At 35.0% G+C, this 23659-nt stretch overlaps 1 protein-coding gene across 2 annotated transcripts in view; it reads right to left on the bottom strand.

Annotated features, from left to right (window-relative positions):
* The window catches only part of LOC122788292 (verrucotoxin subunit beta-like), a 574742-nt gene that overhangs the window by 305509 nt on the left and 245574 nt on the right, over positions 1-23659 (bottom strand). For both annotated transcript variants that reach the window (XM_044055369.1, XM_044055368.1), the window contains exon 3: positions 13324-15084. In XM_044055369.1, the coding sequence (XP_043911304.1) occupies positions 13324-15084 (1761 nt within the window). The remainder of the gene's footprint in view (positions 1-13323; positions 15085-23659) is intronic.

The following is a 23659-nucleotide window of genomic DNA, read 5'->3' on the forward strand; positions in this document are numbered from 1 at the left end:
GTAAATGTCAGGAATATGCATACTGTGACTATGTTGATCAGTCTATGTATTTTAAGCATCCAGAGACAGGCTATTTATGGAAACAGGGTTTCAGCAGACTGCATTACACAGAATGTTATTTATGCAGCACACTCTGTTTTGCGTTTTGAATTTTATATAGGTAATACTAACTGGAAACTGAAAGAGAGAGTGCGGAATCATTTGTATTGTACGAGAAGAATGAATGATTGTAGTGCTTTAGCAAAACATACACTAACAAATGGCAACACATACATTTGCATTTCAAGTTATACAAGTTGTGACAGAGTGTGTGGGGGACTTAGTAAATATGACTGAAAATGCAGAGTTACAGTGGATTTTAAGGATAGGCGCACAAAGGGAAATGGGTCTGAATGACCATGTACCCCCTAAATCCAGTATTAAAAGCAAAGAAAAGTAGATTAATGTATTTATTATTCTGCATTTTGGTACCTTTACTGCTATCTTATGTGCTGTTTTTAGATGATGTTGCTTTAAAAGTAAATGCCTTGTGGATCAATTAGGATTCTGCATTGTTATGTTAACTGATACTAAAATTTAGTATAAAAGAAGTTCATTTGCTTTACTTTTTTGTCTGATGAAGTGGTGGTGAACACTGCAAAAGCGCTAATTTCTAAAACTTGTGGATTTTACAACTGCTGAGCCTTGCCTTTCTGCCTTTTATCAGCTTTGGTTTTGCTTATTATTATGGCAGTATGTCTACTATGCTTAGTGATTTTAACACTTATGTTAGTATTGATGTAGTAATGGTGCATGACTTGAAATGTAGACTTGACAACTGTTCACTAGAATGTTTGAATTTAGGGCTTGTTGCTAAGGAACTGTATGATTATTTTATAGTGCAGAATCCACTTATACCTCAAATGCATGGGCTACCAAAAATACACAAACATCCCATGAGGCCCTCGTTTAGACCCATTGTAGCAGGTGGGGGCTGGTTGACAGCGTCTATCTCTAGGTTTCTTGACAAACAACTTAGAAAGGTTTTGGATGAATCTGTGGTAGTGTTAAAGGATACAGAACATTTTTAAGGGATCTGTATAATGCAACTAATGGAGAGAATTGTAAAAGCATTGAGGTCCTGGCAACTCTAGATGTGACCTCATTATTTACACGTATTCCTAATCAGGAGGGGGACACCGATGGGGAAAAGTGCCTTAGATAGATACGGAAAATTTTAATCAAAACAGGTGGACCTATTCTGCCTACATCTGGAATTTGTTTTAGACAATAACATATTTTTCTTCCAAAACAAGTGCTACTGACAAAAAACAGGAGTTGCCACGGGCACTAGCTGTGCAAACTCCTGTGCCAAATTAGTAATAACGGAATGGGACTATCAATACATTCTAAATAATTTGAACCCACAGATAATAATATATCAATGTTTTGTGGATGACATTTTTATATGTTGTCAGGGATATGAAGAGAGTTTAGAGTTCTATACTCTATATTTGAACACCAGCAGCAACTTTCTGAAATTCACCCTAAGTAAATCCGTGAGTAAAATTGATTTTGTAGATGTAACTATAGCGAAACAAGGAACTGGTCTAACTACCAGCATTCGTAGGAAAGAATTCCATCATCCCACGAATTTGCATAGGGAAAGTATGCATCCATGACACATTTTTAGTAATATTATTAAGGGACAGGAATGAGGATCTTATGTTTATCCAGCAATGATGGCCTATGTCATCTATGGCAGCATTATCCAAGGGCCGTGGACCAGTACCGGTCCGTGGAGCACTTAGAACTGGGCCATCAGGTAAGGTAAGTGAATGCCTGTATGAGTGTGTATGTGTCTGTGTGAGTGACTGAATGCAAAAGAGACTGTGTGTGTGTGTGTGTGTGTGTGTGTGTGTGTGTGTGTGTGTGTGCGCGCGTGTGTGTGCATGTGCGTGTGTGTGTTATGGGCAACAGGTACACAAACCTCATTGTTGCTGCTGCAGCGATCACATTCACTCTTCACTCTCTTTCTCTCTGTCTCTCTCCCCCTCTCTTTCTGTCTGTCACACACACACACACACACACACACACACACACACACACACACACACACACTCTCAGCCTCTTACTTAGATCAAGAAATCTGAACAAAGCCCAAAATAATGGGGGGACAAAGGCCCAAAATAGGGACCTTTAAGTGCTGCTCTTACAAACTTATAAAGTTGATAGAAATGCAGGTTTTACATTAGCATGAATTTTCTGAAGGGTATGAAGTATAAAACTCAACAGTCTGTCATTATTTTCTGACTTCAGCCTCAATGATCTGCCAGTGATTTGCCAGAAAACAACAATTTTATGATAAAAGGACCAAAAATATGAGTCAAAAATCTGGACATTCTGTGAAAATCTGTACAGTTGAGAGGTATGCTGGACAAATCCAAATAATAGGGACAGATGTTAAATATTGCTCTTATAAACAAAATCACTAAGATTGCCATGAGGTTTACTTACCTCTCAACCATAGTAAATCAACGTTATGCTGTTAAGCAGATTGTACACTTTTTTTTTTTTTGGTAGTTATTGCCAATTGTCTTTTTATTGTACTTTTGGAGCTTTTCACCACGGGTCTGGCCTCCTCATTAAACAAATGTCAAATAAATAAATACATTATTATGCACTCCGCGAGATGGCCGGTCCATGGAAAATTCTCTAACATTGATACCAGTCCTTGGTGCAAAAAAGGTTGGAGACCACTGCCGTGGTGTACGGGATGACTTTATGGGTAGAGGGTATGGGTATGTGGAAATTGACAAGGCATATAGTATAACAAATGAGGAAAGACAAGGGAGAGCCAAGCCCTATTTTTCACAACTAAATAATTCAGTTTAGTATATTGAAAGTAGTTCTGTGAGAATGCTCATGGTTATTACCTCTACATCAGAGGTGAACAGGATTAGGGAAGGGGTCAGAAGTAACTGGCACGTTTTACACATTGATGAGAAGGTAAAAGAGCTGGTAGGCCAATGACCTATTCTCATGTATAAAAACAAAAAGAACCTTAAACAACGTTTATGTTATCCTAAATTATATCATAGTCTATGGGAAAGGTAATGGGGTACACGTAAATGTCAGGAATGTGCATACTGTGACTGTACTGATCAGTCTATGTATTTTAAGCATCCAGAGACAGGCTACCTATGGAAACTTATGGTCACAGCAGATTGCAATGCACAGAATTTTATTTATGCAGCACACTCTGTTTTGTTTCAAATTTTATATAGGTAAAAGCAATCGGAAACTGAAAGAGAGTGCCGGATCATTTGTATTGTACGAAAAGAGGGAATGACTGTAGTGCTTTAGCAAAACACACACTAACAAACGGCAACACACATACGTTTGTATTGTACGAGAAGAGGGAATGACTGTAGTGCTTTAGCAAAACACACACTAACAAATGGCAACACACATACGTTTGTATTTCAAGTTATACAAGTTGTGACAGAGTATAGGGGCGGCTTAGTAAATACGACAGAAAATGCAGAATTACAGTGCATTTTAAGGTTAGGAGCGTGAAAAAATTACATGGAGCTGCTTACTGCTTGGTGTGATGGATTTGAAGTGTTCTTAAGACACTCAGTCTTGCTGGCTGGATTCTGCTAAAATTCAAAGTCTAGTTATATTTGCATTCACAGTCTGTTGCATACAGAAACTTGCAGAATATACACTGATGAGAGAATATACTTTGCAGCATCAACTTTAGAGAGCAGTAACAAATAACTTTTTATAATAAACCAAACGGAAACACGTTACAGCTTAAAAGTACTGTTCCAACTTTACTTCTCATATAGTACAGATGATGTGAGAGATATAACATTTACCTCAGAACACCAAATGTGTTCCTACCATACCCCTAACCTAGCTGGATTTATACAGCTCTTTATATACTCTTTTTAGTCATGCATAAACATATTTTAAATTAAAATTAATGGCAGGACAGTTAAATAGTTAAATAGATAAATAAATAAAAAATACTGAAATCCATGTAAGGTAATTGTAAAATAATGTCTATTTATGTTGTATAAATGCATAGTTATGCAACTCACAATCACATTAAAGGAAAAAAATGCCAAAATAATTAACTATAGTTTACAGAATATGAAATGTGAGCTCAGACCTTCCTAGACTGAATGAATAGTTACAGGAAATGCTGGAAAGATAAGATAAACAACAAGACTGATTGCCAGATAAGTAGCTTGAGTTTTTCTAAAGCATCGTTATTAAAACATAATTGTTAAAATGTTTACAAGCAACACTATTTAGTAATTGTCATAAAATGCCACAATTGTGCATATATGTCACTTATAATCTGTTTGCAAGTAAATGTTAAAAGGACAAAAAAAACCTCAGTTGTATCAAGTACAGCCAGCAAATGGGCTATACTATATATACAGTTCAAATCAATTGTGCAGGAGGGTGTAAATGCCTACTAGTGGTAGTAAACAGCAAAAGCATTATAAAAAATTATCAAATCAGACAAAAGTTCATAATTTAATAAAATAAATGTATAACCATAGTGTTAGGCTGACATACATTCTATTCTTACAGCATAGGGCAGGAAAACAGTGCTGAAGTACTACAGGGGGAGGGGCACTTTCTCAGTTTTACACTGACTGTATAAGCAGTACTGAACAAGGGTCTGAAATAAAGTTACAGAAAAAATAAATAATAGGGGTCTAAAATAAAGCTACAGGAAAAAATATCTCATTCCTTCTTGACAATACTCTTATGAGAGGAAAAACAGGTATTAGTGTATTAGAAATACTGGTAAACTGGATTAAACCTGACAGGATAAGATATTTTACATGTTGTTAATAGCTATCATAATGGTTAAACAAGAGATGATTTAAAATTGCTTTATTAAAGCTATACAAGAGAGAATAAAGATATGCAAAATGCATAAATGTTTCTAATAGCAAGAATGGTCACTATTTTTAATATGTTTTTGGCAAAACAATGTTGGTATAAAAAAACATCTGTTCTTGTGTCATATCCTGTTTTTCCATGCAGAATAACATGTCATTGTTCTTTAAAAGCAGATTTTGCATTTTTGTTCTTGCATACATCCTGTTTTGAGTCTGTAAGGGAAAAATGTCCATTCTTTAAAAGCAGATTTTGTATTTTTGCTCTAGCTTACATCCTGTTTTGAGTCTGTAAGGGAAGAATGTCCATTCAGCAGATTCCTTTTCCAAGCCATGGTCATTTAGTATGACTGCTGATCACATATTACTTAAACTTTGTTTCTGCATTTAAGCAAGCCTTTTATTTCAGCATATTTACAACATAATTAGTTTCAGATTTATATTCATAAAATCTAACAGAGCGCACAGGGGAACGGGTCTGAATGGCCATGTAACACTAAAACCAGTATTTAAAGCAAAGAAAAGTAGATGAATGTATTATCCTGCATTTTGGTACCTTTACTGCTATTTTCTATGTGCTGTTTTTAGATGCTGTTGCTTTAAAAGTAAATACCTTGTGGATCAATTAGGATTCTGCATCATGTTAATTGATACTAAAATCTAGTATAAAATAAGTTCATTTGTTTTACTTTTTTGTCTGATGAAGTGGTAGAGAACACTGTGAAAGCCATTTAATAAAACTTGTGGATTTTACAACTGCTGAGCCTTGCCTTTCTGCCTGTTACCAGCTGTGGTTTTGCTGTTACCAGCTGTGGTTTTACTGTTACCAGCTGTGGTTTTACTGTTACCAGCTGTGGTTTTGTTTAAAACTATTTCATACTGATATGTTGTTGCATTTTTATTCCTTAACCTACTACCAGCTTCATAACTGCAAGAATCTGTATTATTCACTAGTTACTGGATGAAACTAATATTTTTAGTATTATACTGTATCTTTGTCATCCACTGTGACTGTTTTAGAATGAAACTGTTACTAATTTACTGTTCGATTGTTTGTTAGCACCATTTTACTTAATGTATTGTGCACATATTACTAGTAATTATCTATTGGAGCTTTTCTCCTTGGGTGTCCGCTGATAGTAGTCATTTGCCCAGTCAGACTAACCTGATCAACGAGTGTCAAATACATAAGACAAAAATAAATGCCTAGGTACATGGCACTTTTACTAACATCTTCATCTGTGATGAGTGTTCTTCCCTTTTTGTTCTTCTCTGGGTTATGTACTGTCACCCATGCTATGTGTAAGACAGCGCACAGTGAGACAGAGACCTATGAAAAAGTGCTACAAGAGTGGGCAAACTGAACGAGAAGTAATTTCTCAGTTGTTCTCTCCTCAGCTGCAGTGAGGTAGACTGCACTATGATCCTGAGGATTTCCATTGCAAGACACCATAGTCTATAGTAACCAACTTTATAGATAGTAAGGTAATAAGCGTCGCACTAAAGATGAGCCTGTACATAGCCAAAATAATATTACAGGATTCCAGCCAAACCAGTAAATCAGAGGATAAACCTGAAGATGTCAGAGTAGCAAACACTAACTGCCTCTTTTAAATATTTTCATCATAAATGCACCTGTTTTAACCTTGTTTGTTTATTTCACAGTTTAAGTCGGCTTTGCATAAACATGAAACCCACCAGCTGTCAAAATGGCAACTGCACAAAGTTTGATGAGAATATGGTTCTGTTTACAAAGGTCCTAGGAAAATGAGGTGTTTTAGCTCTACGAATCACATTATAGCACATATGTATAAGTGATGCACAGACTCGTAGGGTTCCTACTGCTGCGGTTGTAGCTCTATGAATCACATTATAGCACATGTGTGTAAGTGATGCACTGACTCAGTAGGGTTCCTACTGCTGTGGTTTTAGCTCTATGAATCACATTATAGCACATGTATGTAAGTGATGCACTGACTCAGTAGGGTTCCTACTGCTGTGGTTTTAGCTCTACGAATCACATTATAGCACATGTGTGTAAGAGATGCACTGACTCATAGGGTTCCTACTGCTGTGGTTTTAGCTCTATGAATCACATTATAGCACATGTGTGTAAGTGATGCACTGACTCGTAGGGTTCCTACTGCTGTGGTTTTAGCTCTACGAATCACATTATAGCATTTGTGTGTAAGTGATGCACTGACTCGTAGGGTTCCTACTGCTGTGGATTTAGCTCTTCGAATCACATTATAGCACATATGTATAAGTGATGCACTGACTCGTAGGGTTCCTACTGCTGTGGTTTTATCACATTATAGCACGTGTGTGTAAGTGATGCACTGACTCGTAGGGTTCCTACTGCTGTGGTTGTAGCTCTATGAATCACATTATAGCACATGTGTGTAAGTGATGCACTGACTCGTAGGGTTCCTACTGCTGCAGTTGTAGCTCTACGAATCACATTATAGCACATATGTGTAAGTGATGCACTGACTCAGCAGGGTTCCTACTGCTGCGGTTGAGGTGTGAATGTGCATGCATGTGCATGAGAGGTGTTGCAACATCAGCCTATCAAAGCAATGCTGCTGCATGTGCTAGCATTCTGGGAATGCACTTGCTTTTATGTGCCCCACAGGAGTCAGCATAGGATGTAAGCTGCCAGGCAGAATGTTGTCACCCGCAGTGGGTGTGATTCACACCACAGCAGTCTCGCTTTCAGGTTTACCACTTCATTCTTCCTGGTAGAAATAATGTGGACTCTCAAAAGGCTCAGGGTCACTCCCCTAGCTGGTTTGAGCAGGAGACCAAGATTCTCCTTTACCTGTTGCAGGCATCATACCTGCAAAAGTTAGAAGGTGCGGACAGTGGCATCTGCAAAAAGATGGATATATGGTCAAAGTTGGGGAATGAGCTGTGCGACCTAATTGGCATACCATTTCCAGACAGCAATGTAGACATAGGTATGATGACCTGCATAAGCTATGTGCTGAAGCAATGAATGGCAGAAGTCCAGGTGAGGAGGTCAGAGACGTACAGTAAATACTCCTTTTTTGGTACTACACTGCTGTATCAGATATATGTATATGTAAACACACACACACACACACACACACACACACACACACACACACACACACACACACACACACACACACACACACACATCTGCATGCACACATTTGTCTATGTGTGTATTTTTAAAGATATGTATATTTATATGCATGGGAGCATAAAGTTTCATCAGAGTGTTTTTTCACTGATGGGAAGGGAGCCAGTAAAGCAGACTGAAAAAAGTGGTATAGTGGGGATAGGGGAATATGTCCTTTACCCAAAGTGGGGGATGGGGGGCTTGATCCCTAGAAAAATATTTATTTTGTTTTTTGATACTTTGTGGATCAATGATTCTAGGATCAACAATTTCTGCTTTTGATGGATGTTTAGGAGCCTATCCATCTATATATATATATATATATATATATATATATATATATATATATATATATATATATATATCTAGAGAGAGAGAGAGACAGAGAGATTTTTTTCTGGTATTAATAGTTTTCTAGATACTGAACGACTGTTATAAATACTTTTACTTTATAGCTACTAGAAGACTGGGCACTCTGCATAGTGCCACTGTGGGTGGGGGGGGGGGTTGGTAGTGAGGACTATTATTATGAGGAAGTTTCTATTTAACAAAGTGATAAACTTCAGTAGGTGATTGGGGAGAGCATTTATTTTAATTTGCAATTGCATTCACAAGCAACGGTTACATTTCGGCATGTCCTCAGTTTTACCACAAAAGATGGGGGTACTGAATGGTGAACTCACTGAAAATGTGCATGTGGGGGGGCACCATGCATGCACATCAATAACATACCAAGGTTTGACTGCAACTTTCCTCACACACTCCTATCTGCTCTTTGTCATACTGACGGCGTGATATGAAAATTCAAAACCATTTCATTTGGTTGGAAAATTTGCTTTGAACTTTCACAGAGTTTTACATTCTGACTCATTAATCAGTGAGAAGAGCTGAGTATAAAACAAATCCTGTAGTACAGGTGAGTCCTCACCTGAGCTCAATATCATTAAAATGCAGGTTTAAGGTAGGGCTAGCTATAATGCAGGTTTAAGGTAGAGCTTGCTGTAGCTCAAACAAGATCCCTAAAGGGGAAAAAAAGCATTGTTTTTTATGTTAATGTATTTATTTTATTTTATTTTACATTTGTTAACCAGGAGAGTCCGACTGGATACATGTCCATTTTCAGCGGAGGCCCGGGGAGAAAAGCTCCAGGTACATAACAGACATATGAACATTGTTAATGCAAAAAAGGAAGATAGTTGAGTTCTAAATACAATATAAAGATACATCACATCTTGAGAAAAAAATAACAGCAGCATATAAAAATACAAAAGGTAAGTTACAAAAGGCGCTATTAAAAAGCTGTTAAGGATAGTGAGGTAAGAGAAGGGTAAATGATAGTGGTTAATCAGGTTTGGAACAGGGACATTGCCAGAGAGTATTGAGATGGGGTTTAAGCTTTTTTGAATTGTAGGAGTGAAGGTTCTGAGGTGAGCATGGTCGGTGGGAGTTCCACATTTTACCTACAAAGTTTGAGAATAGAGAATCCCCAGCAGAATTATTGGCTTTAGTAGTTTGAGCTAAGATCTTATTGGAGGAGCGTAAAGATTGCAGGTTAATATAGGGTGAACGATGTTTTCAGAGCTGGTGTTTTCTCTGGGTGATACAGTATCTGGTGAGCCGTTTTGAGTTGGTTGAAATGGAGTTGGCTGGAAAACTCTAACCACCCTAGTTGCTTCAAGTTAGTGCAGTGGTGCGTTCTAAAGGTGGAATTTGTGGCAAATCTAGCTATGTGATTGTAACAAGAAGCAAGTTTGTTAAGGGTTGTCTTGTTTAGGTTTGTAAAGAGGGGGGAGGCATAGAAAAGAGTTGATAGTAGGTGTGTGCTGGCAATTGTAATTTTAGCGTGAGGAGTGAGAACAGAGCCAAGCTTTTTATTGACGGTTTTGATGGTAAGATTGAAATGGGTGTCAAATTTAAGGGAGTTATCAATGGTAACACCTAATAGCTTTGTGTGAGCTTCTGGTGATATAGTGATTCCATTGGAGGATGTAATAGAGAAGGTGGGTGGAAGAGTCTTGTTAGTGGGTGAGAAAGTAAGTAGTTTTGTTTTGTTGAGGTTGAGAACTAGTTGACGACTTGAGAACCATTTTTCTATTAGGTTGAAGGTGTCTTGGGTTGAAGCAATGAGGTCTGCCAGGTTGGAGGCAGTGCTGATGATAGTCGAATCATCTGCATATTGAATGCATGTGGCATGGGGGGTGATTGTGGGCAGGTCATTAACAAAGATGGTGACGAGAAGAGGGCCAAGAATAGATCCTTGGGGAACTCCAAGTGTAACAGGTAGGCATGTGGATAATTTGTCCTGCCATAGAACAGCCTGTTGCCTATTGGACAGGTAGGATTGGAACCATTTCAGCGTGGAATTGCTGAGTGATAGTTTTTAATGTATGGAGGAGTTGAATGTGGTTCACCATATCAAAGGCCTTGGAGAGGTCTAAGAAAAGAGCAGATGATAGTTTATTATTGTTTCTGAAGTTATTGATGGTATTAGAAAAGGATAGTAGGGCTGATGTGGTACTGTGATTTGGCCTGAAGCCATGTTGGGAGTTGGCTAGAATTTTATTTTTGGTGAGGTGTTCCATCAGTTGTTTGTGGACACACTTTTCCATAATTTTGGCCAGGGGTGAGAGTATAGCTATATGTCTGTAGTTGGTTAGCTCTAGTGAGCTATCACCTTTATGGAGAGGAATAATGTGGGACATTTTCCATATGGAGGGGATGAAGGCTTCTGACAAGGTATGGTTTATGATTATGGAGACGGGATAGGAAATGGCCTCAGCTGCTTTTTGCAGAAACTCAGCTGGGAGAAGGTCAGCTGCTAGCTTAGTGGGTTTTAGTTTTTTAAGAAGAGATGTTATAGAGGATATGGGTACTGGATCGAAGGTAAATAGATGATCTGATGTAGTTGTAGTATTCTGCTGGCATGGGTAGGGGAGTGGGTTGGTTGTTTGTTTGAATTGTGTGGCCAGGGATTGTATAGTTTCTGTGAAGAAACTATTGAATGTGTTAGCAATGTTTACAGGGCACTGTTGTTTGCAAGTTGTTGGAGTAGGGGTGGTTGCCTGGCCTGGGTGCAGGAGCTTGTTTAAGCCTGCCCAGAATTTTTATGGATTATTAAGGTGTTTGTGTTGGAGGTGGAGGAAGAAGTTTTTTTTATCATTTAAGATCATTCTTTTAGTTTCATTTCTAAGTTGTCGGAATGTTTGGTGGGAGTGTGGGTCTTTAGAGGTACGCCATGTGACCCACATCTTGTTTCTAGATAGGATTTTGGATTTTGTTTCCTTAGAGAGCCATGGTGCGGTTTTGGTTTTAGTTCTAATGGACTGTATTGGAGCATGGGAATCTAGAATCTTGAGGAAGGTGGTGTTGAAGTAGATAACTGCCTCTTCAAGAGGAAGAGACTTGAGTATTGTCCAGTTGTGGGCTTTAAGTTCAGTTTGAAAAATGGAGGCGTTGAATTCATTATTGTTCCTGATTTTTTTTATGGTTGTAAGAAGGGGGGTGATTTTCTTGAATTTGATAACATAGGTGAGTAAGTGATCACTCATGTCCTCTGGGTGAGTACCTGCTGAGTACTGGTCAGGATCCTTATTAGTAATAATAGTAAAGTACTAAATAGTATTTATTTGTCTTTTGTTAATCGGGTTAGTCCAACTGGGCTGGTGGCCCATTTTCAGTGGAGATCCAAAGAGAAAAGCTCCACACAGACAAAGAATAGCAATAAAAAAGTTACATTACAAGTAGTTGGAATATATATACATAACTACATACATTTACGAAAAAGCATAGCTAAAAATACAAAAGGTAGAAACATGAAGTATAAATGTGGATTTACAATAGGGAATCAGAAAAAAAAATAGGCCCAGAAAAATCTTTACTGACTAAACCAAGTCAGTAGACAGGAAGAAGAAGCAGTAAATGGGGGGGGGGGGTTTGAAGTAAAGGGGTGGGGAGGAAAGTTTAGCTGAGTCAAGAGAGTGAGAGAAAACAGCTATGACAGGAGAGAACAGGGTGGGAAGCATAGAGTCTAAGGAAGAGATGAGATGACATTTTAGTAGAGTTTTTCTGTAGCATAGCTAAGGTACCACAGTACTAGTTGTCATAAAGTTATAGTAGAACAAAGAGAGGAGAATTGTTATAACTGAACGATTAGGGGAGCATATGTTAGGTGGGATGGTGACAAGTGCAGGAGGCAGAGTTAGCAAGGTAGTTTTTTCAGTTCTCTTTTGAAATGGATCAAAGATTGGATAGAACGTATATTAGTAGGGAGTTTGTTCCAAGTTTGAGATAAGGAGTATTTAAAGCAATCTGCCTATTGTTTTGTTAGGCCTGTAGGTGTCGTGTAGCTGTTGGTCCGTGCTACGGAGAGACCGTGAGGGTTTATATTGGGATAGGAGGATTGATGGGGGACAGTCTGGAGGTTTTGTAAAGTAGAAAATGTGTTATCTGTAGCTGAGAACGTTGTAGTTGGTGAGGTCATTCAAGCCACTATAGTTGTTTAAGGGCAAGGTAGTGATGGGATTTGTAAGGGGAGTTACAGGCAAATCTAGCTACCTGGTTGTATGTTCAAGTCTGGTTAAAAGATTTGCTTGCTGGTGGGTGAATACAGGGGAAGCATAGAGTAGGCAGGAGAGGAGGTAGGTTTGAGCATGTGAAGTCCTAGAGATGATGGATAAGAATGTTTTCTTTCTATATAGTATACCAAATTTTTGATTTGTCTTTTTGATGGATTGTTGGATATGATGGTCAAATTTCAGTTGATAGTCAATTGTAATTCCTAAAAGTTTAGTATGGGAGTCAGTGTGAATGATGGTGTTGTCTAGGGAAGAGAGACTGAAGGAGGTTTTAAGGTTGGACATAGATTTTGAAAGGAAAATAAGAAGCTTAGTTTTCTTTCGCTCAAGGATGCATTGGTTATTAACCAGTGCTCACTGGTGTTAAAAGAAGTCGGTTAATGTAATTATGCAGTATTAATAAGGAAAGTGTAGCTTTGCAGTGCTTCCCACTGGATCTATTTAAATGTGGATATTAACATTTGTTCCTTCTTTTAATTCTGGCTGTATCCACTAAAGTTACACTCCAGTCAGCTTCTGTCTTATGATGGCTACAAGAGCGCACTGAGGCGTAACACCTAAAACTAACATACTAAAACAAAGATATATTCCTGTGCACAAATTAATGCAGGATTTAGAGCTATCAAATCATTTGGTTGTTACCAAGTTACACTTCAGTGAATACGCGTACAGAATGGTACAAATATTAAACCCTTACCTTCACCAAGGGTGCACATGCGTTCACTTATGTCACTGGTGATGCTCAGCCCTGGGTCACACACTGCTTTGCACCTAAATTCATACTCTGTACCCTCCTGTAAAGCAGATACAGTAAATGACAAATCTGGATTCGAAGTTTCAACAGACTTCCACTCCGTCGTGCCGGGAGTATGGTATTCCACAATGTATTTTTTAATATTTTCAGCTCCATACTGTGGTGGTTGTATTTTTAGCATCAGACTGTTACATGTTGGTTCACAGACCATGGGAGCACCAGGTTTAGATGGGGGATGAAATTGTTTACTTTTCAGGACTCCATTCTTGTACAGAAATATGGATGCACCTTTGCATGTTTTATCATTTATGGAAGTAATTAAGAACTTTGTTTTTTTATGCATTGTGTTAGCTGCTGCAAATTCAATAAAACCTTTTGCAGCTTCCCTCATGTTTTTACGCACTTCCTCAGACAAAAACCATGGTTCCTGTTTGTTTGTATACTGCTTAGTATCCTGCACACTTTCTTGCATGTTCAGATATGTTGCAAGATAAGTAATATACTCATCTCCTTCGTTCAGAGAGGTGAAGTTAAAACAGACAACATGCTCAACCATTAGGTCACACAGCTCTTTGTCCAGTTCAATGTCCGAACAAATTTTTATGTTATGCTGACTGGACCGTTTCCCCTCAGGTTCTGTACAGCTGTTTTCCAATAACATGGTACTATAATTACTGATCACATTTTTTTCTCTCAGCATGTTACTGGTCCACTCATTTACTAAGCAGCTACTAAACGGAGACCTCTCCTTACTTATTAAGACATTTGCAAGTTTCTGCTCTTCAACCCCACTACTACGGATTGATGGCAAAATGTCAGCCAAAGCCGTTTGGAAAATGATTGTGTACTCATTACAATAAGCCTTGAACTTTTGAATCTTTTTCTGCATTGTAGGAAAACTGGACACAATGCTGTCTTTTAAAGCATCATTGCAGTGCATTTTAATGCTAAGAAACTCTTCTAGGATATTTTGTGTTTGTGTGACTAATGTGACACTGATTTCTTGTACAAGAGAAGCTGCTTTTGAATTTATTTTACTTAATGGAAGTAACCAAATTGTAAATGGAACAGCATGTTCATCATTTTCTCCGAGCATTTTTGGAAGTACCGAATACGTGTGGATAGCATCTTCGTAAGTAACCGGGTTTTTCTTAAGCTTGAAATCACCATAAAATGTGCAATGAAATTGTTCATTTTTTTGCTCTGCATCAGCATCAAACTCCACTTTTGCTTCACCTTCAATTTCCACTAGTGGTATTTTTTTGATTTTGGCAAGCATGTGTCCCTCTGCATTTTGCACCTCGTTCTCTGTTGAGACATGCTGATCAAAGATGAAGAAAGCCTGAGCACCATATAATATAGCAGAAACAACATGAGTTGCTATATCCTTCTCAAAAATGTATGGGTACTGAATAGACTCTTGTCCCAGATGATACATTGTTAAGGATGTGTATTTTGTGGTTACGTAGTATTGTAGAGTCACACGAGCCTGTTTTTTGGAGGACTTAGTATCAGAATGATACTTTCCTGACCCTTGCAGATTTACCAGCCCCCCAAAGAGACTAAGCTTAAGGGATGCACTCACATTTAAAGCTGAATGTTTCTGTTCAAAGTCGTCTGATGCAGTGATGTTGAACTGCGTGTCATACTGTGGTCGTTCATCACAACTGTTTTCCAATGTCTCTTTGCTCCACAAAGTCATGCCTAAAAAATAAAACAAAAAGACATTCTGTCAAAGCAATTTCTTTGTGGTCTGCTTTGAATTATTCATGTAGAATACAGGAAATGTGAAAATACTGCAGTCTCAGTAACAGAGCAGCAGCAACAGCTGAAGTTACATTAATAAACCCTCGCTCTGCATTCATCCATCCCAGGTTGTGCTGCAGTAATTATGGCCTTAGTCCTCTGTACTACCAGATGTCAGGATGCCAATGCTCGATAGATCACAAGAGGCCAGTCACAAAAAGTGTCTGTAATACGTAGTGAACAGAATAGTAAACAGCCAGGGAACATTTTGGTACAGTTTGAAACTTCTGAGCTTAAGGAGCGGAGTCCGTGTTTCAGAAAGCTTTATAACACTTACGAATATTGAGTATTTATTCATAATGCCTAAAATGCTTATGAATATTCAGTATTCATTGATAATGCTTATTGTCCTTACACCTATTGTCTTACAAACGAAGACACAGACCACACTTTGCACTGCTATTACAGAGTGCAGACAGAAAGATTAGATTTTAGCTGCACTTAATAGTGTTTGAGGTGTTGTTTCCAAATAGAATTAAGACACTTGTTGAGGTTGGGAGACTGCAGGAGTGACATTAAACTATGATGTACAGGGCCATAGATGAAAAAAATGAAACTAAGAAAGTTGTTATGAGTGAAGAAGGTGGAGTCAAAAAACTGCAGCTCACGTCTTTGAATAAATTAAAATAGTTTGGAAAATTAGTGCAAAATGAGGATTCAGGGACTTTTACAGCACAGGTATTGCAGAAACAAAAGCCACTTACTATATAAACAAACATGCCAGGTGAGCAAACAAAAATTAAACTGAAGTAGTCACGGAATCAATGTATTTTTCTCTCTCCTGTCATATGCACTGAACCTGTATAACAAAGTATACTTTTTTTTTTCAAAACAGGTTTATTGTTTTAACATATAAGAGAAATATCATAACAATTTTATACAAGTAATTAAAAATAGGTATTATTATAATATTCAACAAAACAACTAAAGTATTTACAAAGACATCCACTACAATCAGATCAATTAATTAAACTAAAATACCGTGCTATTGAAATTAGAATTTTTTTAACAAATTTTGTAAATTATCCCATACAATATAATATGATGTTTTTCTAGTTGTTCTCATTCTAATTGTGCTTATTTCCATATGGCACATTATATTCATAACATTTTTAAATTCATTGAACGAAGGAGGTGTATCTGAAATCCAATTTCTAGTTATTATTTTCCTGGCCACTGCTAGGATAGACCATAACAAGGAAGCTTAATCCTTTTAACACATTGAGGTACAGGTGTGTTGAATAATATAAGAGACTTAGAAATAATGAAATTATCTGTAAAAAGAGCCTGCAAAATTCATTAATTGACTTCCAGTATTCTTTCAACTTCATACAATCATAAAACATATGAGCCCAGTCAGCATTAATTTCTACATTACATCTCTTACATAGATTATCTTTATTATTTATTTTATTCATCATCAAAGGTGTATAAAAAGATCTATGTAAAAATTTCCATGTATAAAGTCTCCAGACAATGGAAGATGTAGTTCTATAAGCAGATTCCAATATATATTGTTTATCTTGTTGAGTTGGTGGGTCCCCATTAATAGAGGTGAAATAATTCCAGTATGAATCTACACTGTAAAAAGTTTCTTGTCTGATAATTTTATGTATATATGAAAGTTTACTTTTATCAGAAACTTTATGCTGTAAATTTAATATCAAGTAATCAATCAGTTTTGGAATAGATTCTTTAACTGTTATAGACATTAGATCTATTCTATCAATGAGATGTTGTCTAAAGTTCTGAACCTCTAACCAGCAAGTTTCTCTTAGATCAAATTCTTGTTTTAAGAAATCTAGATTTTAACTTTATTATCAGATATCAGCTGATACCAGTACTTTAGATCATTATCTATAGCTAAATGAGCTCCTTCAGAAGTAGATGACATAAGCATACCCTGAGTATACATTATAGGAATACAATAAAATTCCATTCCCTATACTTAGGGTGCATGAATATAAAGTTACGATAACTAATAATAATATTTAATGGGTAACAAACCATATGTTTAGGTGTAATAGGTGAAGTACAAAATTCCTTTAGCAACCACAACATGGAGTTATTTACAATCATATTTTTATGTGTTAAGGAGATTTTCATGAAGTGAATACTAATTAGCTCCCAATAATCTTTCCATTTTGCAATATATGACTGATCTATTAATAAAGTAATAACTTTTATAATAGAAGAGATAATATATAAATTAAAGTCTGGAAAAGAAATACCCCCTTGAGACCAGCTATTAGTATGTTTCTTTAATGCAATCCTAGGTCTATTAGGTGCCCATAAGAAATTTAACATTAGTGTATTCAGTTTCTTGATAATTATTTTTGTAGGTGAAAGCATTATTGATTGTATTAAGTATAAAATCATGGGGAATATTATCATTTTAATAATTGTAAGTCTCTCCTCCATAGTAAAAACATATTATTCCAGGTATTAAAAGATTTTGTATATTAAGAAAACAGGTATTATAGTTATTATATATAATAGATTTAATATCTTTAGATAGTATTATACCTAAATAAGTTATCTGACCTGAATTGGGTACATATTTAGTAAAATCACTAATGAGAATATTTTTTCGTATATATAGGTAGTATTTTAGTTTTTTCTTCATTGAATATTAAACCAGAAATACTTTTAAAATTCATCATTTTATCAAATAAAGACTGCATAGAAGAATTAGATCCTGCTGATGTAATTAGAACATCATCTGCAAAAGTTGAATTTTTGATGTTGTATTTTCGTCTATTTCAAAACCCTCTATGTTAGTACTTTTTCTAATCAAATTAGCCCAAGGCTCCATTACTAAAGTGAATAATAGTGAAGAAAGTGGACATCCTTGCTTTGTACCTTTAAGAATGGGTATTCTTTGTGAAACATATGTTCCTACCTTAATATAAGCCAGCGTTCCTTTGTATAAATGCTCAATTAAATTTACAAATGCATCAGAGAAGTTTGTGCATTTCAGTAAGGTAAACAGATAGTCCCAACTTACTGAATCAAATGCTGAACCTATATCAAGACTAATAAGTGTTAAATCTTTCTTTTTCCTATTTGCAAAATCAATTAATGTTAAAGTTCTTCTTATATTATCAAAAGTATTTCTATTTACAATGAAGCCCGTCTGATCTATATCTATAATGCCGGGGATGATTGTCTTCAATCTATCAGCAAAAATACTCATAAACATTTTATAATCAACATTAAGTAATGAGATGGGTCTGTATGAAGAACATCTAGTTGGATCTTTATTAGGTTTTAAAATTGGTGAAATAAATGTATACTGCCAAGATGGGGGGGTTATCAACTCAGTTTGGGCCAAAATAAAAACCTTATGTATTAATGAATATGTAGTTTTAGAAAGGATTTTATATATCTCTGGTATAATACCATCATTACCCGGTGCTTTGTTTGATTTAAGCTTATTTATTTGTGTAATAACTTCTGTATATGAAATACTCTTGTCCAATAGTTTAATCTGTTGTTTATTAAGCTTTTTGTTCATGTTTGTGGTTATAAACTCCTTTATTTTATCTTTAGGTTCCATGTTAATGTTGTTATGGTTAATCTTGTGAAAGTGATTTCTAAATTCATCCAGTATTTCTGGTATACTAGAAACATTCTTCTTTTCCTTAGAGAAAAGATTTCTTTGATATGGTTTTGTTTATTCAATCTTTTGTTTTATTTTTAAGTCTATGTAAGTATTTGGGGCTTATTGAATAAGACAAAACTTATATTTCTAAAGTTATTTTAACTTTATGAGTTAAAATTTCTTTGTATTTCTCATTTAGTTTGTTTATTTCTTCAATAACTTTCTTGTCCATAATATTTTCTTTATTATTATGTTTATAAAAGTCTAATTTACTTTGAATATCTAACAATTCCTTATCCCAAGATTTCCTTTTATTATTATAGCATCTGATACTTTGTCCATATAGATATGATTTTAAGGCATCCCAAACATAGACAATGGAGACTTCAGGAGTATTATTTATGTCTAGAAAATGTTGTACTTCTGAAAGTATATATTCTTTATAGTCTTTTAGCTGAGTTAAGTATGCTGGTATCCTTTTGATCTGAACATTATGAGTATTTTTTATCATGAATTCAAAAACAATTGAGTTATGATCAGATATAGGACATGAAATGATTTTGGAATTAATTAAATCTGTTACTATCTGGTTAGAAATAAAGACCCTATCTATTTTTGAATAAGTTTTGTATCTGTTAAAAAAGGTGTATGGTAATGATTTTGAATCTATCTGATTATTAATATCATTCAAATGATAAGAATTAGCAAAATCATTTAAATGTTTTGCATTAGATGTAATTCTTCTTTTCCTTATAGTGGTAGTATCACTTTCATGTAGTATACAATTAAAATCACCAGCTAAATTAATATCCCTATAGAGAATGATATGATCTTATCAATATGATGTTTCACTGTATTAATACCAATTCCAGGTATCCAATATACATTAATTAAAGTGTAAGTCTTCCCATTAATTTGTATTGTAACCATACAAAACATTCCTTTGTCATGCTGATAAGACTAAATGGTTTTAGGAATGGGAATACTTTTATTCCATAAAATAGCCACTCCTCTTTTTTCTGAGTGTGCTCTGAACTAACCAATACTGTATACTTATTAGTGGCTAGTTTATCAATATCTTTTTCAAGAGATGGGTTTCTTGCAGGAAGACTAGATTGGCCTTGTGTAAATTAATGTATCTTATTAGGCTTGCCCTTTTACACGGATTATTCAATCCATTAATGTTTAAAGAAATTCCTTTTAAAGATGTCATTTGGCATTTTAAAACTCAAGAATCTTATGATCGAAATAACAAATAACAAGATAAATAATGTTACATCTCCTCTTTTAGGTGTACCTTTAAATATAGCTGTATTTATTAAATCTCTTATGGGATTTTGTATAGGATTCAATTTTGTTTGTAGTGACAATGAGTGTACAAAATATATTGTGGATGTCAAAACTATATACATATAACAATGAACAAGTGAAAATAATGTAAGGATTAAACCTTGCATCCAGCCTGGAGTTGAAAACTCCAACTTAGAGTAGTATTTACTACTCAAGTTAACCCCTACCCTAAGCAGCAGTACCTCAGCTACCACCTTATCAATTTAATACTAGTTATATTTAACTGAGGTTAACAGTTTTCAATTCAATTATCTATCAAGACAAAACTACACATTTGGTAAAACAGCATCATATAAACTAAAATAAACTTTTTTTTTTCTTTTTTAAAAACTGTTCATACTACTATATAGATCTATGTAATATATAACACTTGTATTCAAATAGCATTCAAATAATCTTGATGTTAGAAATCAAGAGGAGAGAAAATTAGGTTCTAACATTCATTTAAATCAAAAACTTTGGCTAATATGATTCAGACATTGCATATATTAAGATGCATCTATTTTCTGTCATTTGAATACTATTAACAGCTTCCAAAAAATCTTGAATTGTTTGTATATGAGCATTTACTTAAACTCATTATTGTCAATAAAGTAAAATATTGTATTCATAAAAATTATTATAAATCATATTGCATAGTTATGCAAATTCTCAGAAACACTTGCATTATTAAAAAAAAAAAAAAAAAAAAAGCCATCACACACATACACACAGACACACACACACACACACACACACACACACACACACACACACACACACACACACACATACACACACATATATATATATATATATCTGATCTCACTGAGTTGTGTCTTTGTTGAGCACTATCCTACTTGCTGTCCCTAGAATAAATCTGTCTGCTTTATAATAGAAATTATTATAAATCATATTGGATAGTTATGCAGATTCTCAGAAACACTTGCATTATTATATAAAAAAAAAGCCATCACACTCACACACACACACACACACACACACACACACACACACACACACACACACATATATATATATATCTGATCTCACTGAGTTGTGTCTTTGAGCACTATCCTACTTGCTGTCCCTAGAATAAATCTGTCTGCTTTATACAAAATAATGCACAGCAAACACATTTTAGTAACCAGATTTTACAATCATGCTAACCTACTGCTTTAAAATATATCACATGACATTTCTTCCAGAATAGAGTTATACGATTATTTATGCTTGTCAATCAGATGAATTAAATGAGTTATAGTAAAGTATATGTTTGGAACACAAATTTTAACACAGATTATTATGCTGCTGTTAAGTAAATTTTCAAAAACATTTAAATAAATGTTTCATTTTCTATGCCTTCTAAAATAAGACATTTACTTACTACAAGAAACTACATCATTTAGACTCATTATAACTGGCATATTTTATGAATAGAGTATTTTCCTGAATCTGTGGTGTGTCAGTGTGATAACTATGTCAAAGGTTATACTAACTGCTTTCAGTTTCTCTGTGAGAATTCTGTGAGCTGAAGCTTCTGAAGTAATTCATGAACACTGTGCATGAGACAGCCCACATCCCAGATTGTCTCTCTTAACATTTTGGCGGGAAACTTATTAAAAACTAGTGACAAACATTCATTTAGTAGTGTAAATGTATGTAAACATGACAAAACCTTCACAATGTGTTTCACAGATCATTACAGCCTCTATGTAAGTGAAATTAAGCCCAAAATTACCAACAAGCAATAAAACTCAACATTCTTCTCCCAACTCAATTTTCATACAAATCTTATTATTCACTGTGCCCACACAATCAAAAGCATTTCTATATATTAATAAAGAAAAGAAAATGAGAGTAGAAAATAAAAGGGAGTGAGGCAGAAATAAAAAAATGTAAGAGAAAGCTGTAAGAAGTATATACAATGGAATGTTACTTACTGTTTATATTAATAGAGTTAAAAATAAAACATATTATTTACTCTTATTTAGTTCTGATTATTATTAGTTAAAGCATAACAGATTATTTACAAACAAGCATAAGCAGTATAATCAAGAAAGTATAATTAGAAATAGCATTTGAAGAACTTATAAAAACTTTTACAAGGAATAAATATGTTATTATTCTATTAATGATATTTTCATTACTGTTCACTCCCTGCCCTCCCCACCCTTTACCCACTACATAATCTAAATAGAATGTCATTGTTTAAACAAAGAAAATAATAAAAGGAGAAGGAGAAAAAAGGTAAAGATAAAATGTATCAAATTACTAACCTTACTTCTTTTCAGAAAGAGAAACAAATTGAATCACAGCTTGCCATTAAATCTTCAGGTATTTTGACTGGTTATGAAACAAAACATTTCTTTGCACATAGAGAATAACTTTGATTAAATCTTTTCCAAAATATTTGTGGCTTTCTGGAAATGCAGGAACTATATTCAAAAAGATTAATAATGAACTAAAATGATGAGAGAGAAAAAAACATATAACAAATCATTTGTTTTTTAGTCTCTTCTTCTTCTCTGAAGTCTTCCACGAAGCTTCAGTTGCCAGTCTCTTTAATGAAGAACTAGCCCATTCCATTTCTTCTATTTTATCCAAAATCCTTTTTCTTTGACAAACAGTAAAGCAGAGTCTAAATCATGAAAACCTTAGGACCATCAGGAAGGAAGATTTTAAGCTTGGCAGGAAACAGAATGTATGTTTTAAACTGTGCTTTTAAGCTCCCTTATTAGTGGCAGAAAAACTTTTCTTTTAGCTATTACCATGGAAGAATAGTCATTGTCAAAACGCACAGTTGTCTCATTAATCTTAACAGGAGCTTTAGCCCAAGCAGATTTAAGAACCATCTCTTTATCAAAGATGATAGAAATCTAACTATAACTGATCTAGGATAGTTTTTGTTAGAGTTAGTATTAGCTATAGATCTATGTGCTCTTTCGATACCAAAAGAGTGCTTCTGGTAAATCTAAAGTTTTAGGAGCCATGTTGTTAAAAAGAAGTAATATTGTTACCTTCAATATTTTCTGGCAGTCCAAAAATCCTAATGTTATTGCGCCTAGATCTATTTTCCAGGTCATCCAGCTTTGTTTGTAAATGTGTATTTTGTTTCAGCAGAAACTCAATGTTGATTTCCTCTTCTTGGATTCTATTTTCCATGTCATTCACAGCTTCTTCTATGCCTGTCATCTGGATCTTCTGTTGTTGCAGGTCTGTATGTAACAAGTCTATTTGTTTTGTAGTTTTTTCTATGAAGGTGTCTATTTTAGTATCCATTTTATCCATTTTATCAGTAAGTTGCTGGATTATAATTATCAGAGACTGAAGTTCTTTCTTGATGCTGGAGTCTTGAGAATTTGTCTTACTGGAACTCATTTCAGACTGATAAACTGACAGGAAAATTTCCACAGTGATTTCTGACAGGAATATTGTTAAGATTTCCTTTCTTTTTTAGATATAGTTCAAGAACTATATAAAACAAACGTATTTAGAAAGAAAATTACTTCAAAAATTAATTTTTTAAGTAATTAATTC

This window comes from Protopterus annectens, chromosome 13.part0 (assembly GCF_019279795.1).
Source record: "Protopterus annectens isolate FY-2018-M chromosome 13.part0, PAN1.0, whole genome shotgun sequence".
Taxonomy (NCBI): Eukaryota; Metazoa; Chordata; order Ceratodontiformes; family Protopteridae; genus Protopterus; species Protopterus annectens.